Genomic DNA, 27,297 nt, shown 5'->3' with positions numbered 1-27,297 from the left:
TTTTTAAGGCTTTAAGAATTTTTAATTCTTTCTTTGGAATAGAGGAAATTAACCAAACAATTCATCAGAAATATATACAAATTTGGAGAAAATACTAACTTTCTAAGAATAACATACGTACCCCGAAACTCCTGTGACTTTAGTAACTTGTGGTACACAAAAGCTTCTAATTACATTTATTTACACAGTTGACCCTCTTGTGCATTTTGCTCAGTCTCATCCAACGATGAGAATGTCTATTCTGAATTGCTCTGCACATCCAGATAGTTACATATGTGAATTAAATTCACAGTGTACTTAATTAAAAAAAATTTTACAAAAATAAAGCACTGCATTTATTACAATTTTACAGAGAGGCACACAGGAGTACGACAAGTCCCTGAAGCAAAAGTCTGTGGTCTGTGAGAAGTCAGGTGGTAGATGAATTTCAAGCTTTGCATGTTCTGGTCCAGGGGTTACTGAGGAATGCAGCTAATATCAAGAAGGATACCAACAGTAAGCCCTTGGCCACGCACTGAGAATAAGGCTCCCCTGCAAGAAAATGAACCAAATGAAGCACAATTCTTATTTCTTAACTATTTTGGTAATTAGGTAGAAATAAACCAAAACAGTAATAGTGATCACTCCTAAGTGGCAACCTTATTAGTAAATCATTTAAAACTCTTTCTATGTGTTTTAAGTTTTCTGTGACACATATTTTTTAAAAATATTTTAATTGGCAAAACATAATGATAACCCTTCCAGAAATCTGCTTTACCCTACCTTGATAATACCGGGTCAATGGATACAGAAGTTGCGGCCAACACACCTCATTTCTGTTACAGTCATACTCCGTAAAATTGATCTGGAATCTAGGAAACATTTTAGAAGATTACAATAGGCACAACAAAGCACGCTTTTGATGAAATGTGTCAAACTTGATTAAAGAAATAAACTTCTTCTTTTCAAGTATCTGTTTTTCTGCCTCCTAATAATGGTAACTAGGTTATCAACTGGATTACCTTGTCAGTGGACGGGGTAACCGTGCAGGTATCTTAATAAACTGGACAGATGCACTGACAGGGAAAAGATTGGCCTTATCCTCACAAGTAAGCCCACACTGGAATTGCCAGTTCACCGTAGAGAACCTGGGAGGAAAAGATTATGCAGGTAACACATCCACCATTCATTTCTAGTCTGTTAAGAGCATGAGGGAACCAACAGCAACAATATAAACTGGGATTCTCTTAAAGAAGCTTCAAATTCTACTAGTGCTTTTTCCCCCTTTGAACGATGTAAACTTTCCAACATATGCACAGGGAGAGAGAGTAGCATGGCGAACCTCACAGGCCGATCACCCTGCTACAAAAACAAACAATATAATAAGAAGAACAGCAACAACTAGCCATCTTGGAGGGTTTTCCAGGTGCCGGGCAGAGTACGAAGGTGCTCTATACACATCATGTACGCACACACCACATCACTCTCAGAAGAGGGCTACCAGCCGTTTGGTGGTTAACGTCTGTTGTTTCTGCCTATCCAGCACCCCGTCCCCTTTTTCTGGCAACTGCACCCCAGCCTCCCCTTGGGGAAACCCCTCCTCACAGTATTCCCTACTCAGTATGCATGGATTATTATATTCCCCCCCCAGATTTCATCTTTGTACCCCGAGAGACCATGCAGAATCCCTTACACACAGCTTTATAAATACTTGTGAGAACAAGTTACCATTATACACATAGTTGATAACATATTTCATTTATACACATAATCATGTTGCTAATAACTACAATTCATAAATAATCAGATTGCACATTAGCATTTCCCTATTCTTTGGAGCACCAGCAACTTTACTGACTCTCTCTAAATTACACTTACCCAAGATGCAATCATACCTTGTCTCTATGCCAAGTATCTCCTGCTGAGTAATCCCTTCCACTGCACCAGCATCTGAGATGAGGATGCGGATATGCAGTCGGGCAGGAATATCCACGCAGATGCCGTTCACACTGACGGGAGGGTCTGCACCTGTATCAGGGGCATCTGCACCTATAGAAATATCAAGTTAGGGACGCCTGGGTGGCTCAGTCGGCTAAGCGTCTGCCTTCAGCTCAGGTCATGATCCCAAGGTCCTGGGATCGAGTCCCGCATTGGGCTCCCCGCTCAGCGGGAAGCCTGCTTCTCCCTCTGCCTCTGTCGCTCTCCCTGCTTGTGCTGTCTCTTTCTCTCTGACAAATAAATAAAATCTTTAAAAAAAAAAAAAAGAAATATCAAGTTGTGCGTTTTGGAAAGAATAATAGCAGTTTTCCTACAGTGCCATGATACGGGAAAGAAATGGGAAATGTTTTGAGATAGGAATCACATGAAGGCATCTCTCGTCTCTAACAGGCTCTCGGTATCGTCACTCCGTGCCTGTGCTAGCCCTTGTGTTCAAAACGTCTCCTGGTCTGTTCAGTCACCGGAACTTTAAAATCCCAGACCCATATAATAAAACCAGACATCCTGATTCAGTTCCCAAGCTCCAAGCTCCCCCAGAGTTTTAGCAGAAATACCAACCAACTGCAGTAAAATACCATGAGACTGAGTCCATGCTCTTGCTGCTCTAGTACAAGCCGTCTAAGACATTCACAATCCATGCGAACAACTGTAGTTAGGATGGATTAAACAGTGAAGAAGCAATAGAGTAACACAATGGAAGAGAATACAACTGAATAAGAAATGAATAACTACAGGAGGTGGGTGGCAAGTTGTGAGGGGACACTGGAGGGACTTGAAAGTTGGTGACAGTTTATGACTTCCAACTTCCTCCTCCTCAGTGCACACGTTCGACATCTCTTCTGTTTATCAACCAGGATCAGGGTTGATTTTGGCTTAGAGACAACATAGAAGCCAAGTGCCTTCACCATGAAGGTCGCAAAATGTCATCACCTCAGACTTATGTAACCACCTTGGGTTCTCTGTCTTGAAACCTCCCATTCTTTCTACTTCTCAGGTGCTTTACTGACTCCTTCCCTCCATCCGTCGGGCATGCCACAGCCCATCCAGCTGGCCTCGTGGCAAAGCCCAGGGGTTGATAAGCCCCAACCTCTGGATTCTGTCTCCAAATGAGGATCTAACTCTGGGCCTAGTGACTTAAGCGCGGGGCACAAGAGGATCAGTGAATCACAGCCTGAGAGCCCCATGGCCCCCAGGACCCCTCCCAAAGTCAGAGAGTGATATGGGGCGCTTCCGGCCCACAGACATATTACATGATCCCTCACCGCCCAAAGAGGGCTGGGGACCCGGGTGTCGTAATGATCCAAACCAAGTCACAAGGGGTGAGGAGAGCACAGGCACGTGTCTGGGTGGTCCTCTGTGTGAATTCCAGGCTGCTGAGCGTAAGTGACCGGAGGTGGTATGGAAAGCAGGATCCAAAAAGCTGCTTACCACCAGCCAGGCAGAGGGGAGGGGCACAGCAGGATCCTCAGTGATAGGAGGGGACTTAGGACAGCAGATGCTGCAGAGCCAATTCTTTCTGGCCCCAAAAGACAATGCCATTAATCAGAGCACTAGCAGAAGCTGTCCTGTTGGCACATTTCCACATTCAAGACTCCCCTGACTTGCCAGCCAGGGAGCCAGCAAAGAGGCTGGAAGCCTGGGTCTGGGGTCCAGCTCCGCCACGACCAACTGAACCCTCGAGCTTCTGCCCTGACGAGCTGAGTGAGCGGCAGCTCAGTGGCAGCCAGACGGACGTTTTAGATCTGAAGGTGACCCCAGGCCTGCTGTGGCAAGGAAGTGTGGCTCACGGCCACTGCCTGGGCCTCGCGCACCCCACCTCCTCGCGCTCGATCCCCGGCCAGCGCGACGCTGCAAATGCCTCCGCCCAAAGGCCCAGGACTCCAGCCTTTCTACCCGGCCTGGGTGGGGCCTGCTACCCTTATCTGCTACCCCTGCACTTCTTTCTGCTATAACCGCTGTCCTGAGAGACAATTCACACACCATACAATTCACCCAGTTAAAGTGTACAATTCAGTAGTTTTCAGTATATTCAGAGCTATGCAGCCATCACCAAATTCCATTTTTACTGCCCCAGAAAGAAACCCTGTATCCATCAGCGGTCACTCCTCACTTGCTCCCACCTGCGCCAGCCCCTGGCAACCACCCATCTGCTCTCTGTGGCGACAGATCCGCCTGATCTGGGCCTTTCATACACATGGCACCGTGCAGTTTGGGGTCATGTCTGTCTGGCTTCTTTCACTCAGCATCATCTTTTCAATCACCTTATTTTAAATTAACAACATTGCTTTTATAAATTACAAAGTCCGGTCTCGATTGCCTATATTCCTTGCAAACGAAAACAGCAAAGCAAATTGAAATGCACTGAAAATCTTCAATCTTCATTTAGATCTCCTTTTACAAAGGCTGTTAGCTCATAAAACAACTGGGCAATCTGAACTTCATGTGGATTTCCTCTTAAAAAAAAAAAAAAGCACAAAAAAACCACAAAAGGCATCATGAAGAAGAGGTAAAGGATGTGAAGAGCCTGCTGCCCGGAGAGCTAACCTCTAAACAAACGTCAGTTGAGCCTCAGCGAAGGAGGAAGACCCATCCCGTGGGCTCCCACGCATGGCCAGCGCCGTGCACTCCTAGCAGCAAGTTACACGCAGCACACATTCGCAGCTGTGACTTACGGATTATTTCGAGCCAGTCGTCACTAGGATGGTTGTAATCAGAGTTGCCTCTCGTCGCAACATGAGTTGCTTGTATTAATGAGTCAAGCAGCTCGACAGCATTCTCCCTGCAAGAGAGTAAGACATTTCTCAGCACATGGCCAGTGGCTCTCATCCTGAAGTCCTTTCCAGGTTGTGCTTGCAGGGGGCCTAACTAAAATCTGCCAGAGGGAGTGGCATTAAAAGCTGGCTGGGCGTCTGCGTTCTCTTCCATGGCCCGTCCAGGATGGACCTGAGCCGCCAGGGGAAGACATACAGAAGCAGTCGTTTACTTTGGATTTTAAATGTTGGTATCATGTAGTTTACAGGCTCCACTGAGTGTCATAAAACTTGGGAGGTGCGTAGATCACATACCAAGTTACCAGGATAAATTTATAGGCCAGAAGGATCCGAGAGCAAAAGGAACCTAAATATTTTAGCTAGAATTTTGCGCTAGAAGATTAAGTGAAGATTAAAAATTGGAACTTAGCGGGCTTCTGGGTGACTCAGTTGTTGAGCATCTGACTCCTGATTTTGGCTCAGGTCGTGATCTCAGCATTGTGAGATCAAGCTCTGCGCTGTGTCCCACACTGCAGCCTGCGTGGGCTTCTCTCTCTCCTTCTCCCTCTCTTAGAAAAAAAAAAAAAAAACTGAAACTTAGCATCCCTCCTTTCTGGTGATGCCTTTGGCGGGTACAAATCTTTTTTTTTTTTTTTAAAGATTTTACTTATTTATTTGAGACAGAGAGAATGAGAGAGAGAGAGCACATTAGAGGGGGGAGGGTCAGAGGGAGAAGCAGACTCCCCGCCGAGCAGGGAGCCCGATGCGGGACTCGATCCAGGGACTCCAGGATCATGACCTGAGCCAAAGGCAGTCGCTTAACCAACTGAGCCACCCAGGCGCCCGGCAGGTACAAATCTTATAAACTTCAGGGGAGAGACTGCAGACTCCAGCCTTATTCCCCACGACCAAGAGCTTTGCGGGTAACTTACACCTGCAATCTACTTCCCTTCTTAGTGCCTCCCCATCTTTTCTCAGCTCCCAAAAGAACCACGCTACTCAGGATGTGTTATAGATGAAATGGGTGTAAGAATGGATGCAATTAAAAACCACAACGAGATACCACTTCACACCTACTGGGACGGCAACTATCAAAACAACAGAAACTAACCAGTGTTGGGAGGATGTGGACAAATTGGAACCGTCTCATATTCCTACCAGGAATATAAAATGGTGCAGCCACTGAAAACGATGTGGTCGTTCCTCAAAAAATTAAACATCTAGTTACTATATAACCCTGGGTTACGCCCAACATCACTGAAAGCAGGGACTCAAACCAAAACTGGCACATGAACGTTCATGGCAGCACTGTTCAACAGCCAAAGCTGGAAACAACTCAGATGTCCCTTAATGGATGAACAGATCAACAAGATGTGGTAGAGCCGTACAGTGGAACAGGATTCAGCCACGAAAGGGAACAAAGCACTGACACCTACTAGAGCGTGCATAAACCTCGAAAACATTAAGCTGAGTGGAAGAAGCCAGACACAAAAAGCCACCTATTGTAGGATTCCATTTATATGAAATGTCCAGAATAGGTCAATCCCTAGAGACAGAACACAGATGGGTGATTGCCAGGGGCTGGGGGAGGGGGGAACGGGGAGGGATAGTTAATGGGCAGAGGTTTTCTTCTGCAGAGATGAAAATGTTTTGGAACTAAATAGGGGTAGTGGTTGTATAACATCATGAATGCACTAAATGTCACCGAACTATTTACTTTAAAATGGTTAATTATCTTACATGAATTTCACCTCAATTTAAAAAAAAAAAAAAGAATGCATATGCATATCCATAAACACACCTTCCAAATGCCACCCAGACAATTAAGTGCAAAGTTCCTTATACACCATGTAACAAGGCTTATGTATTCTTTTTTTTTTAAGATTATATTTATTTATTTGAGAGAGAGAGAGCAAAAGAACAAGCAGGGGGAGCAGCAGAGGGAGAAGCAGACTCCCCGCTGAGCAGGGAGCCCAACACAGGACTCGATCCCAGGACCCTGAGATCATGACCTGAGCCAAAGCAGATGCTTAACCGACTGAGCCACCCAGGCGCCCCAAGGCTTATGTATTCTTTCAGTGTTGTTATTCACACCAGTTATATCTGCCTCCTGTCCTTTTTTTTTTTTTTTAAGATTTTATTTATTTATTTGAGAGAGAGAATGAGAGAGAGAGAGAGAGAGAGAGAGAGCACATGAGAGGGGGGAGGGTCAGGGGGAGAAGCAGACTCCCTGCTGAGCAGGGAGCCCGATGTGGGATTCCATCCTGGGACTCCAGGATCATGACCTGAGCCGAAGGCAGTCGCCTAACCAACTGAGCCACCCAGGCGCCCTGCCCCCTGTCCTTTTTATGCTTCTAGGAGTATTGGGTTCTAACGATGAACAGACTTTAGCAGAGTAACTGCATAAACATGGATGAAAGGGCTCTAGTCCCAAGAAAGAACTCTATTTTCCCTTCTATCAATGTCTGATTCAATTCTTTTTTTTTTTTTTTTAAGTAGGCTCCATACCCAATATAGAGCCCAACACTGGGCTCAAACTCACAACCCTGAGATCAAGACCTGAGCTGAGACCATTAGTCGGACGCTTAACCGATGGAGCCAGCCAGGCGCCCCTGAAACAGTTCTAAAGAAACTGTAATTTTTGTCCACTACCACTTTACACAAGTGTGTTATGCAGACTGCAATTTTTCACATTCATGTTGTCTTTAGTTTTCATGGGGTGAATTCATTTTAAGCAAACCACTCAAAACACAGGCAGATTCGCCAATGATACACTCACCTGAGCTGAGTACAGTTTTCATGGATCCCAACTTCTAAAAGACATCCAGATAGTGCATTTTCTCCAAATAAAATGGGTTTGAAAGTTGCTGATGCACACAAACCCCTTCCAGCTAGAAAATAAAAAGATTATCCTCTTACCATTTTTGCTAAATGAAAGTAAAGATTTACTTCAAAGTTTCTCTTGGAAAACAGAAAACAATCAGTAGAAATAAAGTTTCCAATTTTCTCAAGAACTGAGGTCATTGTTACTCTAATCCTTTCAAAGCTGAACAAAGGCGCCTTTCTATATCAGAATACCTGGCCCAGGATCAATGGTTTATTCTGAACATGAAAGTTAATGCCTTCTGGCAGATGCGGGCACTCACCACCAAGGCAAAGATTTTCCATTGTTTGGAACAAAGTTATGGTCGAATCTCCAATTAGCACCATCCTGGGCTACAGGCAACAATGACAAGAGACTCTCCAGCCAGCCCCGTATTTAAAGATTTTGTTTGTTTATTGGAGAGAGAGAGAGCCGCCAGTGTGAGCAGGAGGAGGGGCAGAGGGAGAGAGAATCTCCAGCAGACTCCCCACTGATCACGGAGCTGGACTCAGGGCTCCAACCCATGACCCTGAGATATGACCTTGAGATCATAGCTGAAATCGAGAGTCAGACGCTCGACCAAGCCACCCAGGCACCCCAGCCAACCCCATGTTTAAATCTCTCTTATAAATAACCAGCACTTCAGGAGCAAACAATGTTCAATTTAAAACCAAGCTAAAGAAAGCTGTAGAAGCATGATCTCCTCCACCCTCCCCACCCTCACCCCCAGCTAAATAAACCAACCAGAATTTAAAGTGATTAACTACTTGATTAGAATCAAAATAAGGCAGTATTTCCAATTCTAGTTTATCAAAGAGCGAATCATATTACCAAACCAGATTACCCGATTGCCAAAGGTATAAAGTCGTCTCGTTATTCATCCTGTTGGTATTTAGAGCTCGAACAGGCTTGCCAAGTTGGTAACCTAGACAAACACAATAATGAGAGGTAGCTAAAGTTAACCTAACATAGCAACCCCTCCTCATCAAATAGTATAAAAGAGGAATATGCAACGAAAGGAAACATACAGGCAAAGCTTTGTCAGAATACACTTGAGAGAAACCATCTTCTTTCCTTTTGTTTTGTTTTTTTTTTAACAAAGCTTTTTGTGCGACTTTTTAAAATAAATTTTGAAATTAAAATCTGAAAAGACACGAGCAGGCAAGAGTCAGTCCAGGGCCCTCACACCAGGGAATCAAACGCCAAGCAGGCCAGTTACTAAGTACTGCTGAATGATCACTACTGCTGGTCGGTCCCAGGCGCTTTGAAAGGAGACTTACACCAAAGTGTAAGTGATTTACACTCTGGTAAATCAGTCCCACCCCGGGACGATTTAGGTCCTATTCCCGTTCTCTCCTATTAGCCTGCCTTACTGCTTCCACTTTTTTACTATGAAAATGTTCACATGTACACAAGAGTTGAAAGGAATACCACCCAAAATCAACAACCGTGAATTTCCAGCCAGATTGGTCTTCTCTGTATTACATAAGCATATACATACATATTTATTTTGGGCGAGACCTTTTGAAAATAAGTTGTAGACTTGACACTTCACCTCTAAAAGCTCTAACATACATCTCCTGAAATGAAGGATATCCTTCTACATAACCATGATACCAATATTTCTCCTGAGAAAATGAATAATTCCCAATAATCAAAGTATATCCAGTTCATACCTCTATTTCCACGTGTCCCCAAAAAAACATGTTTTAGAGCCATTTTTACAAACCGAGATGCAATCAGGGTTCACGCCTAGTGCTTGTGTTTCCCACATAACTGCTCAGCATTCCTGAACCAGCCGGAACTGAACCAGGGTTCATCGCTGCCCACCCACACCTCCCGTTCCTTGCTGCCTCCCTGGCCGCCCCCAGGTTATTCCTGTTCCCAGCCCGCACTATCTGCTTTCCAAGGTACAATCTCCTCCACACAGCCCAGAATAGAAACTTGCCGAGGGCAGAACTGTGACTCTGCTTTTCTTGCAGCACTGAGATCAGAACCTGCACAAACTAGAGACTTCACACAGGTCCTTAAGGATGGGAAGTGTAGGTGAACGGTCAACATTCCACTTCTCTGAAGTTCTAGAATGCCTGTCCGTGAGTCCAGCACACATTTATTAATTATCTTGTATTGTTCTCTGTTGTCTCTATGACCTGGTGCCGTCTTTCCAAGTAAGAGAATTAATTCCTTGAGAATCGGGCCCATGTAGTGTACTCCTCCTAAAACCCTTCCTGCCTTGGAAAGTGCTAGAGAATGAATGGCTGCGTAGACACGAACTATCTCACGGACTGACTGGTTCTGGCTCGTAATCAATTCATTCTTTTTTGACAAGAGCGTCAACATTTTTCACATATTCTGATGGTGTTTCTCAGAAATCCTGTGAAATTAAATAATGACATGAAAACCCTTAAATTCCAGGAGGCTGCTTTGAAATCCAACCATAAAATCCAAAATTCCACATTAACAAGTACACTAAAATCTCATTTAAAAGAAAAATATATATATAAGTAAAATGGAACATGCATTATTAAATCAACATATACAAATATTGAAAATCACGCAAACTAAAAAGTTACTTTAACTTTAAAAAGTTGTTCCTTCATGGTTACTTACTGCCTAATGAAGAGTAGTAAAAGGAAGAAACAAGTTTTTAAAAAAACAATGATAGGGCGCCTGGGTGGCTCAGTTGGTTAAGCGACTGCCTTCGGCTCAGGTCATGATCCTGGAGTCCCAGGATCGAGTCCCACATCGGGCTCCCTGCTTGGCGGGGAGCCTGCTTCTCCCTCTGACCCTCCCCCATCTCGTGCTCTCTCTCTCTGTCTCATTCTCTCTCTCAAGTAAATAAATAAAATCTTTAAAAAAAAAGAAAAAAAAACAAAAAACAATGACAGTTTATCCAACATATATTTACTGGACACCTACTATGGTCCAAGTCAGTGTTGCCAAACAGAAATATAATGCAAACCACATATGTGATTTTAAAATATGACACATTTTTAGAATTTTTTAGACATTTAAAAATGTTTTTCTGGTAGCCCCATTAAAAAAAGAGAGAAAAAGTAGATGAAGTTAATTTGAATAATATATTTTATTCAACTCAATATATCCAAATATTACCATTTCCACATATGCCCTTGGCCACATTGTGCGGCTAGCGGCTGGCATGTTGGACGTGCAGTCCTCCCTACTGTTCCAGGTGCTGAGGAGGCAACGGTGAATTAAAGAAGCAAACAAATACACAACAAATCAGGTGATGCTATATTTGTACATAATCACAAAATGCACAACATGACCAGAAGTTCACAGTCCCTGTGAAGTCTCACCACAGAACCCCAGGTTAGGAACCCATCATCTATAGCTTCTTAGTTCTATAAAAGCTAATTTTACCAACATTATTCGGCATTATCTTTTTTTCAAAAGACTAGTAGCTAAAGAGAAAGAATGTTTTGCATTTACAACTACACTTACAACACGTCTGGTAAAAAAAAAAAAAAAAGTTGTTATCAGAAAAAGAATACAGTGTCACAAAAGAGAAAGAGAAAGGTTAGAGTCACAAACTAAAATTGGAGAGGTGAGTTATAATTACTGTAGCACAAGAGAATTGAATTAAAATATGTTTGTAGGATCAGCAATTGACATACAGTCTTACCTGGATTCCCAGAAAATTCCTTTTCATCACCACTATTATAGCTTAAAAATTTTACTGTAAATCTCTGTGTCATGCTCCCTAGAAATAAAACAAAATAAAAATATAATGTGCACCATTTCACTAGGAAAAGAAATTATCCCTCATAGTGTTATTTTCTTTACCTTATAATTACATCTTGACATGCAAAAGAAAAAAATGTTTTCTATTAAATCACAAATACAAATAAGAAACAAGTCTGACTTAGTTTTATGTGTAATAATTATGAGAATCGTAAAGAAAGAAAAAAAAATGTTTTAAGCTGAAAACATTCTCACTGCCCTCAACAAAGTTACCTTTCTGGTAGGCATTAATTTCTGCTCTAATAATTTTGACATTTATTTCGCTGATTGTATTATTATTCCATCTGAAAATATAATGTTCTTCCACATTCACGTTTCTGGAGGCTGATTCATTGCTTAAAAGTGTTTCTGCAAATAAAAAATACTTTCATAAATTAACCACCCTCCTTGGGTTCAAGTCTATTATTGGCCCCACCAAGTCAGCACTGGCCCCCTCCTCTAGAGCATCACAGTGTCCTGGGTGAAGTCTGCCCTTTCCTTCCATTTCCATACCCCCAGAATGCGGCTCATAGCTCGATACACAGCACACGCTCGGTCAAATATTTGTCAAAGATGAAGGACTACAGAGTGTCAGCCCCATAGGAGCAGATGCCTGATGTCTAGCTCACTACTATATTGTAGGTACTTTGCTAAGATTTGATGAATGAATACATTTGAGAATTTCAACACATTGTAAGGAAACACAAATATCCTTCATGCACAACAAAAGTCCTGGTACTATTTGCCAAACTCTGAATAATTTGTTTGGCTGCATCAAAACTGCAAAGTGTAGTTATTAAAAAAAAAAAGGAGAAGAAAAGAGAGCAAGAAGCCTACATGCTGGCTCCCTGAACAACATTTCAGAAAAGGTCCACAGGCCCTGAAAACTAGCAGGGACCCTGGAGCCCACAGAACTCAGGGCTGTGAGGATTGGCAGATACCACTCTCAGAAGCAAGGCAAGACGGAATAAGGAACAAACCAAATGTGGAGCAGACAAAACTCTAAGTGTTGTGAACCGCCTTAAATTCTTCATAAAAATCTATTTTCCTCTAGGACTGCGTATTATTTATAAGAAATGACCTACATATTTCTGTAGAGGTCATATGAAAGCGTTAATTCAAATACCTGTCCCGGTGATGAATCTGTCTGGGTCGGCTGCTTCCTCATAGATCACTTTTGGTGTAACGATGCCTGAAAAGATACAGAAGTTAGCCTCCTGAGGACGACACGGCCCAACACTATCGTGTTTACTTATTCAAGGGAAAGCTTATCAGGCAACTATGGTAACTGCGCCCAGCCTGTGTGCAAGCTACCAACCTCTCTCCCACTCCCCAAACGCCAGCCGTGGGAACCCCACTGTCCTTGGCATCTGGTAATGGCTGAGGAGGAGATTCCAGTCAGTGACAGAGATGCAGAGAGCTACTCTCCTGTAGGAACAAACATGCGGGACACTGCCAGTGGGAACGGAAGATGGTGCGCTCGCTCTAGAAGCGGTTTGGTGCTTCCTCAGAAAGTCCAATCACCACGCGACTTGGCAACCCCACTGCTGGGTGGACAGCCGAGAGAGATGCAAACGTGAGCCCAACAGACATGTGCACACCAGCGTTCACAGCAGCACGGTCACAGCTGCCAAACGTGGGGAACAACCCAAATGCCCATCAAAGGATGAACGGCTGACATATGTGGCACAATTATTCACAGGATGGACTAGGACCGAGCCACGGAAAGGAGCGGAGTTCTGGTCCGTGCCACGGCGTGGGTGAACTTTGCAAACGTGATGCTAAGTGAAGGAAGCCAGACACAAAGACCACCTATTATAGGATTCCTCTTATATGGAAAGCCCAGAACAAGCAAATCCATAGAGACAGCTAGGGGCCAGGGTATAGGGTCTCCTTTAGGGGAAGGAAAATGTTCTGGAACTGAACAGAGGGGGTGGTTACACAGCACTGTGAAGGTCCTAAATGTCACTGAACTGTCCACTTTAACATAATTTTATGTTATGTGAGTTTTACCTCCAGTTGTAAAGAAGAACTAACATCAACATGCTGCCCTATGGAACTGGACTTCTTCTGAAGAAAACATTTTCCTCAATTGGCAGTTCAGATATTTTAAGTTGATCCAGTAGAAGTGATTTATATCCTCATGAGATCACAGTTTATGTAGACATTCACGTCTGTATTCCTTTTTTTTTAAGATTTATTTATTCATTTGAGGGAGAGAGAGAGAGCACGTGTGGGGAGGGGCAAAGGAAGAGAGAGAGGCTGAGAAGCAGATTCCCCGCTGAGCGCAGAGCCCGACAACGACGCAAGGCTCGATCCCACGACCCTAGATCATGACCTGAGCCGAAATCAAGAGTCAGTTGCTTCACCGAATGAGCCACCCAGGAGCCCCACGTTCTCTTCTCAAACCAATGTACCATACCTCCTACCACACCATTCTTGATCTTCGCATTGATAATACCATCTTGCTCTCGGTACGCTTCCAAACTAGTGGTGCAGCGAACATCAAAATTCTGAAGGAATGCCACCGGCGCGTTCTGCATGCACTGCCCAGCCAGGGACACCTGAGGGCAAGGGGAAATCCCAGCAGGGCTATGACCTCTCTTCAAGTCAGAACATACAGGTCAGCGTCCCATACAGACTTGCTTTCCGCAGCCTGCTCCTCCTGCTGGGTTAGTTTCAATAACGAGTTCACTGACTAGATGACCCATAAATAGACTATGTAGATCATTTGCTAATCAAAGTCTGGAAGCCACTGGTTGAGGAGTAGAAGTATTTAACAAAAACAAAGAAAACTCCCTGCTCCATTTACTTTGCAGAAACAGGATTATATTCAACTTCATTTTCTCTCCCTCGGGACAACCAGATTTTTGTTAAAACCATAAAAATGGAGTCCTTGAACAGCGAAGAGAGATGGTTTAGACTCCCATGTTTTCTTCCCACAGATATATGATTTTGGACTTAAAAAAAAAAAAACAAAGATCACATAAAACTCCACAGCCTTGAGATAATTTTCAAAGTTCTGGAATATTATATTAAACTATATACTTATAGCTTACTGGAAATCGGCTGTTAAACTAACAGAAGTGCATAATTGTAGTTCCATGGAAATTGATAGAATGTCTTTGGTTGTTAAGTTCACTCTGAGATTTAGCAAAATCAGTGGCTAATTTAAGAGAGGCTGTTAAAAATAAAATCCACAGACCATAAAGAGTTGAGTGCCTGGAAATTCCACAGGAGAAAAATAAGGAACTTAGGATGAGACTTTTTGAGTGCAGAAATTCAATTAACAACAGGATGGGAAAAAATATCAAAGGCCCCTAGCACATTAAAATTGAAATTCTTACCTGCGGAATGGTAAAATATGCCTTGTCTACAGTCATGATCGGATCTCCTTGCTTGTAACCAAAGTCTGAAAAGTCTCTTAGATCAGTATGCAGATGCACTTCAAAGGAAGCGTGCTGCCGAGGGGAACTGTAAATCAATGAGAAGGATTACCACTAATACTCGCAGCCATTATCTGCTAAAAACAATTCTTCTTTTAATTTTTGTTTTACTTTTTTAATTACAAAAATAATACGTGGACTAAAAGCCACAGAGGTATACACTTGAAAGTAGTTAGAGGTTAATTTTATGTTACATGAATTCTACTTCAATAAGAAGAAGAAGAAGACAGGTGTAAAATTTCAACATCAGGGGAAGGTACAAGAAAGAAAATCAAGACCCCGGGAGCCCAGCACTCCTTCCCCAAACCCAGATGATCACTATTAACTGTTTGTGGTATCAACAATTTCTCTTCAGTGAAGCCCAATTCTTTCAAATACTTAAAGCAAAATAAACTTGCTAACAGAAATCTAGGACCGAATCTCAAACGGAGGTGGTCAGGCCTGGGCCCGCGAGAGGCCGTGGGCACCCGTGGGCCGCGCCCGGACACACACACGGAGCCGTGGTAGAAGTAGCCCAGGAAGGGCGAGTTGGCCGGCGAGGACTGCACACACAGGAACGGGAACCAGCCAGGGGCCCCGGGGGTCTCCTGCACGGAGCACAGGTGGTCAAACTCCGGATTGACGTCGCCTCCAAAAACGCCGGTGAAACAGGCCTCTCTGAACAGCTCTGTTAGATCGGACGAGCATTCCTTGAAAGGAAACGCAGAGGAGCAGTGAGCAGACAGAAGCTTCTGTGGGCCCCTCAGCTCTCAGGCGAGCAGGACGCCGCTGAAGAGGCGTGGAACGTAGTCTCTGTCCAGGCTACTAGCGCTTTGTGCTCACAGGAAGTAAAATCCTGCTAGAATTTCTCTCAATTCCATAATGAGCCTCCAGGTCAGGAATTTCAAACCTTCCAGGGAACCACATCCTTACTCGAGACGTAAGATGTGCCCACAAAAAAAAAAAGAAAGAAAGAAAACAATATGAAGAGAAGAAAATATGGAATAGACTCCAACTGGGGAATAAAACAGAGTAAACTCCTCTCTTTTTAATTGCCATCACCATCCAAATCCCTAGCCCAGAGAAACCTAAAGACATTTCGAGTCAGGGCAAACAGTACGAACTCTGTAAGAATCCTTAAGGTCCGTATGAGAACACGACCCAATTAATGTCATCAAGAAGTGACTTGGTTCCTGTACTTGGTTATTCATCCATATTCTTCCCTGTTTCACATAGCACTGAGAGCTAAAAGTATGCCCTGAATCCCTTGTTTACTGACAGTAGAAAAATAAATTTTAAACAAGAACAATTCAAATTAAACAACTGATCGTGTCTAACGTGGTAAGTAGCAGTTATGAGATGACATCACTGATCCAGAAGACTAAGCAAGGCCAGTGCTTGGTGCTGTGTACATCGATACCAAATACGACAAACACAAAAGAAGTTAGAAACCGGGTGCAGCACTGCAGTCTGGAAGACAGAGGAAGAGAATACCATCTTGACATTTCTACTGATACTGATTTATCATGTGCTGTATTTTTAAATTAAATATAATTGTTATTATAAGTACAATTGTTAGTATGAGAATTACAATACAAATGAAGGCCCTAAGCTTTCCTTTCTACTTTTCCCTTTTCTGTTTTATAAAACCAACCACGATATAATTGCGCTCAACCGCAAATGGGAGTGACTGGGGTCCCAGTAAATGTGCCTCTTTCGCATCTCTCATTGCTCTTAAATCGCAAAGGATTAGAAATACGTATCTGACCTGGATCAGGCAACGGTTTCCTAGATAAGACACCAAAAGCACAGGCAACAAAAGAAAAAATTGACGAATCGGACTTCATCAAATTACAAAACCTCTGGGCTTCAAATGACACCTACAAGAAAGTGGACGACCTACACAGTGGGGGATGTTTGTTGCAAATCCCATACCTGATTTGGGACTAGTATCCAGAAGGTACAATGAACTCTTATAATTTAACAACAAAAAGAGAACCCAATTAAAAAATGGGCAAAGGGTGTAAATAGATATTTCTTGGGGTGCCTGGGTGGCTCAGATGGTTAAGCGTCTGCCTTCGGCTCAGGTCATAATCCCAGGGTCCTGGGATCGAGCCCCGCGTCAGGCCTGCTGCTCAGCAGGGAGTGTGCTTCTGCCTCTCCCTCTGCCTCTCCCCTGCTTGTGCTCTCTCTGTCTCTCTCTCCCAAATGAATAAATAAAATCTTTTAAAAAATAAAAACTAAATAGACATTTCTTCAAAGATATACAAATGGCCAGTAAGCACATTAAAAGATGTTCAACATCATTTGCCACTACAGAAATGCAAATCAAAATCACAGTGAAATACCACTTCATACCCAGGAGGATGCCTAAAATCAAAAATATTATTGTAACAAATGTAGGTGAGGACATGGGAAAAATCACAACCCTTCCACACTGCCGATGGGAATGTAAAACGGTGCAGCCACTTTGGAAAACAGTTCCTCAAAAGGTTAAACATACAGTTGCCATAGACCAGAGCAGTTCCACTCCTAGGTACTACACCCAAGAGAAACGGAAGCCCATGTCCAAACAAACCCTTGCACACAAATGTTCACAGAAGCTTTATTCATCACAGCCAAAAAGCGAAAGCAATCCAAATGTCTATCATCTGCTAAACGGATTGGCAATCTGTGGTCTATCCCTGCAATGGAATGTGACTCAGCCATAAAAAGGAACAGAGCACTGAAACCTGCCACAACGTGGAACCCTTAAAAACAAGATGCCGCCTGAAAGAAGCCAGACACAGAAGGCCACAGGCTGTCGGAATCCAGTGTCCGGAACAGTCCAATCCATAGAGCCAGAGTGCAGATGAAGAGAGGCCTGGGATGAGCAGCGGGCACGGGAGAGACTGCAGAGGGGCACAAAGGGTTCTTTTTGAGGTGATGGAAACGTTCTCAAATGGGGTTGTCATGAGGGTTGTGCACCTCTACAGATTTCCCAAAAAAATCACTGAAACAGTGTCTTTTCCTTCCTTTTTACCTTTCCATGGAGGCTTCTCAATAAGACAGTAACACCACCCTCTCAGTATAATCATCTCAATCCTGATTTTATCGGAAGGGATCCATTTTTTCCTTCCCTAAACTAGACCGATGGGACGAGACAAGAAAATACTCAATTTGAAAACAACCTGCAACACAAAACACAATCTCAGTTTTCAAAGCCCGTCCCTCAAAAAGCTGTGGATGGAGAACTGCTGGTATTCTTCACATGCTCTCGGGTATCAGAACTTTTGTGCCATGATCAGAAAAGACATACCCACCTGGTCACAGCAGCAGCGAACGTCACAGGCCCCGGCTGTCAGATTACAAGGACAAGGACCAAGGGGCTGATACACCTGGTTGGGAATTACAGTCACATTCTCTGAAAAGTACAAACAACAGAGAAGTCCAGCTATGAAACACTGACAAAGCACTGCCACGTTTTGGACACACAAAAGAAAGCTGAATCATTGTTTTACAAATCACCAGGACCAAATATGACACATTAAGGAATCCCTGAGCTATGCGTAAACCCTATCTGAGGCCTGTTATCTACTACGCCCACAAAAACCCAAATATAGGAAAATACGCCAGTTATAATAAACTGAAAGTCACGGTTGATCTTAAAGATAATCAAGTGACTAAAACTGACAAGTTGGGATAAATGTAATGCACTGATTTTATTTTTCAATATGCTGAACAATCCCTTTCATAACACGGCTGACATTAAGCATTGACTCCTTCAAATTCATTACCTCCTCCAGCAGATAAAACCGAAACTATGGTGACATTTCAGACAGCTTATCTGGGGCCTATATGGCCACAAGATTATATCTAATCACGCTACCTGCTCAACCTCATATCCTACCGTACTGCCGACCCGACTCTTCACATCCTGATTCTGGTTCAAGTGTGAAAGTGTGGAGGAAATTAATTTTTACATGGATTGGAAAAGGAATATGTTATATTCCATTTCAACCTAACTCAGAATCCAGAGAGTAATGTTTCCAGTTTCTCTGCAATAATTTATTGGGTAAAATTTCAGTCTGCTGAATGTTACTTTTTTTTTTTTTTTTAAGTAGGCTTCACACCCAGCGTGGAGCCCAATGCAGGGCTCAAACTCACGACTGTGAGATCAAGACCTGAGCCAAGATCAAGAGTCAGACGCTTAGCCAACTGAGCCACCCAAGCGCCCCCTGAATTTTATTTTTGCCCTAGGATTTGGTACATGTTGAAAAACTATGTAGCGATTCTTTTTTTTTTTTTTTTTTAAGATTTTATTTATTTGACAGAGAGAGAGACAGCCAGAGAGGGAACACAAGCAGGGGGAGTGGGAGAGGGAGAAGCAGGCTTCCCACTGAGCAGGGAGCCCAATGCGGGGCTCGATCCCAGAACCCTGGGATCATGACCTGAGCCAAAGGCAGACGCTTAACGACTGAGCCACCCAGGAGCCCCTGCAGCGATTATTTCTTTAAACTCTATGTAACAGTTAACTTCAATGACATGACAGTTGAAGTTCTCTAAAGAACCTCTAACTACATAGTCTATGCTATAGTATAGTAGAACCCCAGTATGTCAATGGCATCAGAAATGAGGAGAAGGTCTGAATAACAGACTATGTTACCAGGCAAGGCTCTGACCATCAGCACAATCAAACCCATGGGATGGAAGCAAGGCATTTTAGAATAGGGTTTTACTATATGATATATAGATAGATGTTTGTGTATCTATCTATGTCTCCTCAGCCATTTGCTAGCTTCATTGTTACGAGGCATACCACGTGCCTCCTGTCTGTCCTTCTATCCTTTTTCTTGTTCTGAGCTCTGTCTGACTGGGTGCAAAACATTTCATACCTTCATGGGATCAGAGCAGACATCTCATAATTACCAGTATACAAATACTCTAATTTTCCTAAGTTTGGCTATTTGTACAAAGACGTTTTGAAATATTACCTAAATGTAGTGAATATTTTTTAAAAGAAATTTTATTTATTACCTAAATGTAGTCAAAACAACATTTTTCTTTTTTTTTTTTTTAAGATTTTATTCATTTATTTGAGAGAGAATGAGATAGAGAGAGCATGAGGGGGGGAGGGTCAGCGGGAGAAGCAGACTCCCTGCCGAGCAGGGAGCCCGACGCGGGACTCGATCCCGGGACTCCAGGATCATGACCTGAGCCGAAGGCAGTCGCTTAACCAACTGAGCCACCCAGGCGCCCAAAACAACATTTTTTAAAAGAAAAAAAGCCACCACTTTGAATGGTAGAGCTACCATTAATCCCTCCCATACTTTTTTTTAAGCCCCCACTGGATATTATTTTGTTGGTTTGTTTTGAATTTTAAACATTAGAGATTGTTTTTTCTTCTAAAAACAAAACTTTAAACCTTTAAATAGGTCACAGATTCACATGTTCAAAGAATTCAAGAGGATCTAAAAAAAGGTACACGGTGAAGTCCTCACAGCCAGCCCCTTCCTGTTCCCACATCACTCTCCCAAATGGTCTCACATGGTTAGCGTCTCGATAGCCTTCCAGAACTTCTTTATGCACATATAAATATATATTCTCATTCCAGGCTGTAGGCACCCATCTGCATCTGCTTTCCACAGCTGGCAATTTATCTTGGAGACCCTTCCATGCCAGCACGCTGAGGGCAGAGTGGCCCGCTGAATGGCGCCATCTTAACTCACCCTATCCTCCTCCACTTCCAAAATCACACGGAAGACAACAGGGAGGGCATGTGATGAGGGAACTGACGGTGTGGGAGTCTCAAAGTGACAGACCTTTGCTACTAAGGAGGAACGCATCTCCCTTCATCCCAGATGACCAGAAAGGCAAGAGATGCTGGAGTTGGTTGCAGGAGACGGGGGGCATGGCGGTGGCACCTATCAGAGCAGACCCCTCACCACCCACCGGCACACCTACATTCTCTTGTTCTTTTTTTTTTTTTTTAAGATTTTATTTATTTATTTTGAGACAGAGAGAATGAGAGAGAGCGAGCACATGAGAGGGGGAGGGTCAGAGGGAGAAGCAGGCTCCCTGCCGAGCAGGGAGCCTGATGCGGGACTTGATCCAGGGACTCCAGGATCATGACCTGAGCCGAAAGCAGTCGCTTAACCAACTGAGCCACCCAGGCGCCCTGCATTCTCTTGTTCTGAGAACACTGCCACGGGAAAGGGAGAATGACACGATACCACTTTCAAGTCTCAACACACATGTGCGCGGTAACGTCTTCTACAGTGCTGGTTACACATCACGAGCTGGAAGTGCCTTCAATTCCAGCAGGAAGAGGCCAGTCAAGTAAACAAGGGTTCTCCACACAATGGAATACCATGCAGCTATTAAAAAGAACGAGGCGAACCTACATTTATATGGAATTTATTTTAAAAGGTATAGAATAGGGGCACCTGGGTGGCTCAGTCGTTAAGCGTCTGCCTTCGGCTCAGGTCATGATCCCAGGGTCCTGGGATCGAGCCCCACATCGGGCTCCCCGCTCCGTGGGAAGCCTGCTTCTCCCTCTCCCACTCCCCCTGCTTGTGTTCCCTCGCTCGCTGTGTCTCTCTCTGTCAAATAAATAAATAAAATTTAAAAAAAAAAAAAAGGTATAGAATAGTAAACAGTGTGTTTTGCGTGTGTGTGTGTTGTTTTTAAACAAGAGAACGCCACACACTTCCATAAATTAAAAAGCCGCCTCTGGAAAGGCAGCTGGTGGCAAAAGCTTTCACTGAAAATCTATTGTGGGTTTTTTTGCTTGTTTGTTTTGTAAATTCCTTCATTAATCTTTCCCTTGCTTTTTTGTTTTTGGTTTTGTTTCAAGATGGGGTCACAAAAATCAATACACAGAAACAAACTTCACTTTCTCCCTTGAAGGCAGTCTACAAGGACACAAACACTAGAGTAAAATAAAATAGATCCTAATTAAGTAAAATAGGACAAAGTGAAAATTTCTAAAATAAGAAAATTAAACAAAAGGGAAGTATGTTTAGAAAGGCAAGACTGACTCAAGAGCAGAGCGCACAGATCACGTGGCACATGCTTTGAGTCCAACAGATAATGTTTGGCATGAATGTTTTTACCATCAAAGACTTTACTTGCCTGATGCATTATGGGCCAAAGAAGAGTTGGCATAAATTTCCGCTCGAATGAGTAGATGGGCTAAACAGGATGAATTGCGAGATGCTGAAACCAGAAGAGTCTGGACCATACACGGGGACTCTGAGAAGGAATCCATCTCATTAGAGGAACACCTTTGCCATCCCCTCTTCAACCTCACTGTCACATCCAATGCATTCTGAAAGGAAAATACGCTGTCTCTTTTAAAGTGACTCAACACAGCGTGAATCATTTTAAGAACACATAATGGAAAACACAATAAAATCACACATCAGCCTCAGTTCACTTTACAAAAGGAGAACTGTACACAAAGATGACATCGTTCTGTTCAATCCCACCCTGTTGCAAGCCTTATCTTCAGTTTAACAGAAAAGCAAGCCACTTTTGGATAGAGAAGACTAAACACAGGTCTGTCTGGTAAATTAACTCAGTGTGTCCACGTCTTTTTACTTTCTTTATCTCCTGCCAGCATATCAGCAGAAATTAAATACACACACAAAAAGTCAATGAAAACAATCCCCAGTTCCTGGGATGCAAGTAAAGTCTGCCTTTCTCAGCCTTTATCTCCACAGTTGGTGTCTTGCACATACTAGGCACTCAATAAAACATTTATTAAATGGAAGATATTTCATCTCTTCCGGCTTGAGTATCCTTACACGTAAGCTGAGAGCTGGGTGAGGTCAGTCGTTCATGAAGATTTTTGAGTCACAGGTCCATCTGATAATCTGATGGAAGCTGCCAACCCTCTCATCAAAATGCACATATAATGTTACAGATCATTTCAGAAGGTTCACAAACTTCTTGAAACTCGTCCAAGGACCCCTGACCCTAGCGTTAGCACCTCTGGGCTGGGCAGGTGCCTATAGATCTGATAACCCCCAGTTTCATGGTAGTTCCAAGCCCAGAGAAAACTGTATCATGTCCAACCACGAGAGCACTGCAGAAACACTAACTGTGGGTCTCCGCAGGTGCTACCAAGAACATTTTTACCTCTGGCCTTATCACAGTGGGGGTCACAGTCAAGCTCCAGTCTTCTGTCTCATTGGTCAGCACTCCACAAGCTGGAACCGGCAATAATCCTTTAGGAGAGAAGATTAGGATGCAAGGCAGTATTGCTCAGCAGCTAAGGGTGTGCACGCTGGAATCAGGCTCCCTAGGAGGGAATCCTTTTCCAAGCCGAGGACTGGGCCCACCACAAGCTGTGCAACTTCGGACAAGTGACAACCTCTCTGAACTGTAGTGTCTGCATTTGTTAAATGGCATGAAAGGATATTAGTGTTCTTACTAGGAAAATGTGGGGATGCATATAAAGCACAGGGGACAGATAGCTCAGTGAATGCTAGCCATTATTGTCCCAAGCTTTCTATCCCTGAGCCTGTCCGTTGGTCCTCTTTGGTCCACAGCAGCCCCCTACCCCTGCTCCCATGGCGACTTTGCAGGGGACGGCGGCCGGGCACCCCGGGGACGCCACCTCCTGCGATGCCACCTCGCCGGCTCCTTGGGCGGCCTGGCCCTGCGCCCCCCAAAACACCACCCCAAAGGAAGGGCCCGACGTCTTACCTTCCTTGTCCTGCAGCAGGGCCAGGGACACGGTCACATCCTCGGTGCCTCCGACCAGGGACGCACTGACCGCGGGGCCGGTCATGTGGATGAAAGCAGGAATGAAAACTAGGCGGGAAGGAAGGGGAAGGGCGGACTTAGTAGTTGCAAGGACTCCGGGAGGAGTCCCAAGTCTGGCCCCTTAAACGCCTCGTCCCCAGCCCCCACTCACCCCCACCCCCGGCCTGCAGGCCCCTGTCCTGCGGTACACACCCAGGTCCCCCCCCAGCGGCCTCAGGACGCCCTGCAGAAGGAAGAGCCCCAAGAGCAGAGGGGAGGGCGGCGGCAAGCCCATGCCTGAGGCCTGGCGGGGCTCGCTTCACAGAATCCCGCCCGCCTTAGAAGCCGGGAAGCACGGGACCCGAAGACCCGGGCCGCGCCGCCCCGCCGCCGCCATCTTGTCAAGCCAACCGGAGCTATGGCAACCGCCAATCGGCCGCGGGTCTGAAGAGCGGCGGGGGCGGTGATTGGGCGGACAACAGGAGAGAGCCCGCCCCCGGCCCGGGCCCCAGCAACCCAGCCCCGCCCACAGGCCCTGGGCCCTCAATCTCAACCCAAGGGATCAGGAAAAAGTGAGAGTCTGTGTCCAGTTTAAAGAGCTCCCCCAGCCTAGAGTTAATTCAGTCACACAGCATGAGCGAGCCCAGGGGAACTGGCTTCTTAAACACGCTCCTTAATAAACTTGATTTTTATGGGGACTTTGGGAGAAAGACAAAAAGGGGGTGAGGCTGCAGTGCTGTAATTGTGTAGCGCTGCTGAACTGTTATCCTTCTCCCAGTGTTTTTTTAAGAGTTTGTGTTGTTTTTACCGCACAGAGCTGCACAGAGCTGTCAGCACTCCGAAAGCAGATCTTATCAAAGAATACAAAACGTTTTGCCCAGCGTTAGGACAGATGCCAAAGTATCTGAATTCTTACGTCAATAGCTTCAAAGCATTCCACGCCTTATTACAGTTCCATGTCGAGGCGTGCAGGCTCTGAGGTCGCTGTGGGATTTCTCCCTCCTTCCGCGGTTAAGTGACCTGGGGCAGCTCATCTAGCCTCTCCAAACTTGAGTTTCCTCATCCAAAGAAGGGAGAGATTAGTCCCTCCCTGATAGGATTGTGTGAGGATTAAACGAACTAACATACTAATGAGTCTAGACCAACGCCTGGCATACAGTAGGCACTCAATAAATGTTCACTCATTGTTAGCTCTCAGAGGGATGGTATGCCGGTTAGCTGAGAGGATCCACGTCTGCATGATACCTGCCAACAGCAAATGCCAAATAAATGTTTGCCGTATTAGTTGATCAGCAAACCTAACATTCTGAAAGCAATATGAAAGCTGAGGTTCTACAAATGCCTTGCACCGAGCTTTGCTCTGTTCTTACACTCTTGCAAAATCGTGGTATTTGTGCAGTGTAAGACTGGCAGGAGGGGCGCCTGGGTGGCTCAGTTGGTTAAGCGACTGCGTTCGGCTCAGGCCATGATCCTGGGGTCCCGGGATCGAGTCCCACATCAGGCTCCCTGCTCAGCAGGGGGTCTGCTTCTCCCTCTGCCCTCTTCCCTCTCGTGCTCTCTGTCTCTCATTCTCTCTCTCTCAAATAAATAAATAAAATCTTTAAAAAAAAAAAAAAAAAAGACTGGCAGGAAATCCCGGCCACCACCCCGCACATCAGCTCTAGGAGAACTGCAGAGTGTTTATATCTCTTGCTATCTGGGACTAAAGCCTAGGAGAACGTTACTAGCAGGAGGGTTGTCAGACACATTGCTGTTATTTACTATTCCTTAACAAGAGAGTAAGAAGCATTTTCATTGAGGAAAATCATTGTCTTGAATTACTTGTAATCCCTGGGTCAAAATCGTTGTCTTGAATTACTTGTAATCCCTGGGTCAAAATGCTTTTACATCTAGGGGAAACATGAGAAAGTAACTTAGGCAAACACAAATGTTCGTGGGGGTGTTTTAAATATACTACAGATCTTGGGGTGCCTGGGTGGCTCAAGTCATGATCCCGGGGTCCTGGAATCGAGCCCTGCATCAGGCTCCCTGCTCAGCGGGAAGCCTGCTTCTCCCTCTCCCACTCCCCCTGCTTGTGTTGCCTCTCTCGCTCTCTCTGTCAAATAAATAAATAAAATCTTTAAATAAATAAATAAACTACAGATCTTTATCCTCACTGAGTTCTATTTTCCTAGACCTTAACATTATTGCCATGTTGTCACATACTGTAGGTAGGCATCGTTAGTACCACAGTTACCTGTATTGGCAAATATCACTCATCAGACACTCAAAATAAGAACATTTTTGTTTTAGGTCAGTTGAAAAGTCCTTTCCTTACCAAACAACAGATAAACCTGTCAATTCTTCCAGCTGCGACATCCTGCTACGGTAAAGAAATGCACCGGGGGCACCTGGGTGGCTCAGTCAGTTGAGTCCAACTCTTGTTTTCCGCTCAGGTCATGATCTTGGGGTCATGCATGGGATGAAGCCCTGCGCCAGTCTCCTCCCTCAGCAGGGAGTCTGCTTGAGATTCTCTCTCCCTCTGCCCCTCCCCCTGCTCTCTCTAAAATAAATAAATAAATCTAAAAAAAGAAAGAAAGAGAAAGGAAGAAATGCACCAGATAGTAATTTACAGGGATTCTCTAACCCTCCCAATTCTGGGTGGGTGGTGGAGGAATGATTAAAGCAGGTTTTCTCTTTTTTCCCCCCCAGTTTTATGTACTTTCTTTTCTTTAAAAAGCATGCAATCGTTTTCTGTGCTAATCAGAAAAAATAGTACTGATTAAAAGTATGTTTTTATTTTCTGCTTTTGGTTGCATTAAGCTACTTAGCCAGTAGTGGAATGAACTGCGGAATTCTAGGGCATTACAGTTAAAAAAGGGGGGGGGGGCTTCAAAGTAAAAAAAATGTCATTTGTGAGGTACAATGACATTATTAATTAGAAAACTGTTCTTAAAATGATCTGTAATCAATTCTATTAATATAAAACGTAGGCATAAAATGTAATTCAACTATTAATGAAAAGCCCTGATTTTTAAATACTGTACTTCTCATATAAAAATGTCATTGGTATATTTACTCTCTTCTCCATTACTGTTGGAAGCATTCCATGCACTCTTCCAGGAATTACTAACAGCCTTACAAATCATGTTTGGATTACTTGAAAAACAAAATAACTTTTTTTTTTTTTTTTAAGATTTTATCCATTCACTTGACCGAGAGACAGCGAGAGAGGGAACACAAGCAGGGGGAGCGGGAGAGGGAGAAGCAGGCTTCCCGCTGAGCAGGGAGCCCAATGCAGGGCTCGATCCCAGGACCCTGGGATCATGACCTGAGCCGAAGGCAGACACCTAACGACTGAGCCACCCAGGTGCCCCCAAAATAATTTTTTTTAAAAAAGCAAGGGAGCAGGAATCTTTTTGTGGACTTACCTACAGAAGGTAGCCCAAGGGACCACCTTTAGAAAGCAGACTGGATAGTCACAGCTATCTATTTATAAGAGAATAATTTCATGGTTTTAAAATTAACTCTTATGAGATAATAAATGTCCTACTTTTATGACATCAAAACATACATTATACTAGCTTGCTTTATCCAATGAAAATACCAAATATTTAAAATTTGGCTAACCTTGCTCCAGTATAAAATTACAAGCAAACATCAAATCTTTCTTCTAATAGTCTCATACTTAGAAACTTTGTATTAAATACTTCATACCAATCTATTATTATGCAGTATTTGTAATAATATTTTCATATATAGTTTTAGCAAGATTTTAAATTAAAGTTCTTCAGGGCACCTGGCTGGCTCATTGAGTAGAGCATGTGAC

At 43.9% G+C, this 27,297-nt stretch overlaps 1 protein-coding gene across 2 annotated transcripts; it reads right to left on the bottom strand.

The window, feature by feature from the left end:
• Positions 1–26,957, bottom strand: TCTN2 (tectonic family member 2). 2 transcript variants are annotated; one of them, XM_081802388.1, is made up of 18 exons: positions 26,900–26,957; positions 23,451–23,558; positions 22,881–22,969; positions 21,873–22,068; positions 18,062–18,162; positions 15,273–15,469; positions 14,682–14,808; positions 13,757–13,898; positions 12,461–12,526; positions 11,569–11,703; positions 11,237–11,314; positions 8,435–8,515; positions 7,507–7,618; positions 4,650–4,756; positions 1,875–2,028; positions 1,002–1,127; positions 763–851; positions 1–531 (listed from the first exon to the last, which is right to left on the bottom strand). In XM_081802388.1, exons 2-18 carry the CDS (start codon positions 23,533–23,535, stop codon positions 428–430), a joined length of 1,989 nt encoding a protein of 662 aa, XP_081658514.1. In that variant the 5' UTR covers positions 23,536–23,558; positions 26,900–26,957; the 3' UTR covers positions 1–427. The 2 variants fall into 2 exon arrangements, with proteins under 2 accessions (XP_081658514.1, XP_030891559.1); XM_031035699.2 differs by lacking the exon at positions 26,900–26,957 and adding an exon at positions 23,703–23,892.
• Positions 26,958–27,297: the final 340 nt, after the last annotated feature.

Source organism: Leptonychotes weddellii, chromosome 13 (assembly GCF_054177405.1).
Source record: "Leptonychotes weddellii isolate Sample4059 chromosome 13, ASM5417740v2, whole genome shotgun sequence".
Lineage (NCBI taxonomy): Eukaryota > Metazoa > Chordata > Mammalia > Carnivora > Phocidae > Leptonychotes > Leptonychotes weddellii.
Note: the sequence above shows the minus strand (reverse complement) of the source record. Positions and strands in the feature narration are given on the sequence as shown.

Bases quoted from the DNA above. Each gene is read 5' to 3' on its own strand.
- TCTN2 (XM_031035699.2), bottom strand. From the start codon at position 23,784: ATGGGCTTGCCGCCGCCCTCCCCTCTGCTCTTGGGGCTCTTCCTTCTG. The intron at 12,527-13,756 runs GTATGGTACATT...GTATCTTTTCAG, and splicing joins CAAGAATGGTGTGGTAGGAG to GCATCGTTACACCAAAAGTG. The intron at 532-762 runs GTAGGGTAAAGC...ATTTTCTTGCAG, and splicing joins ATTGACCCGGTATTATCAAG to GGGAGCCTTATTCTCAGTGC.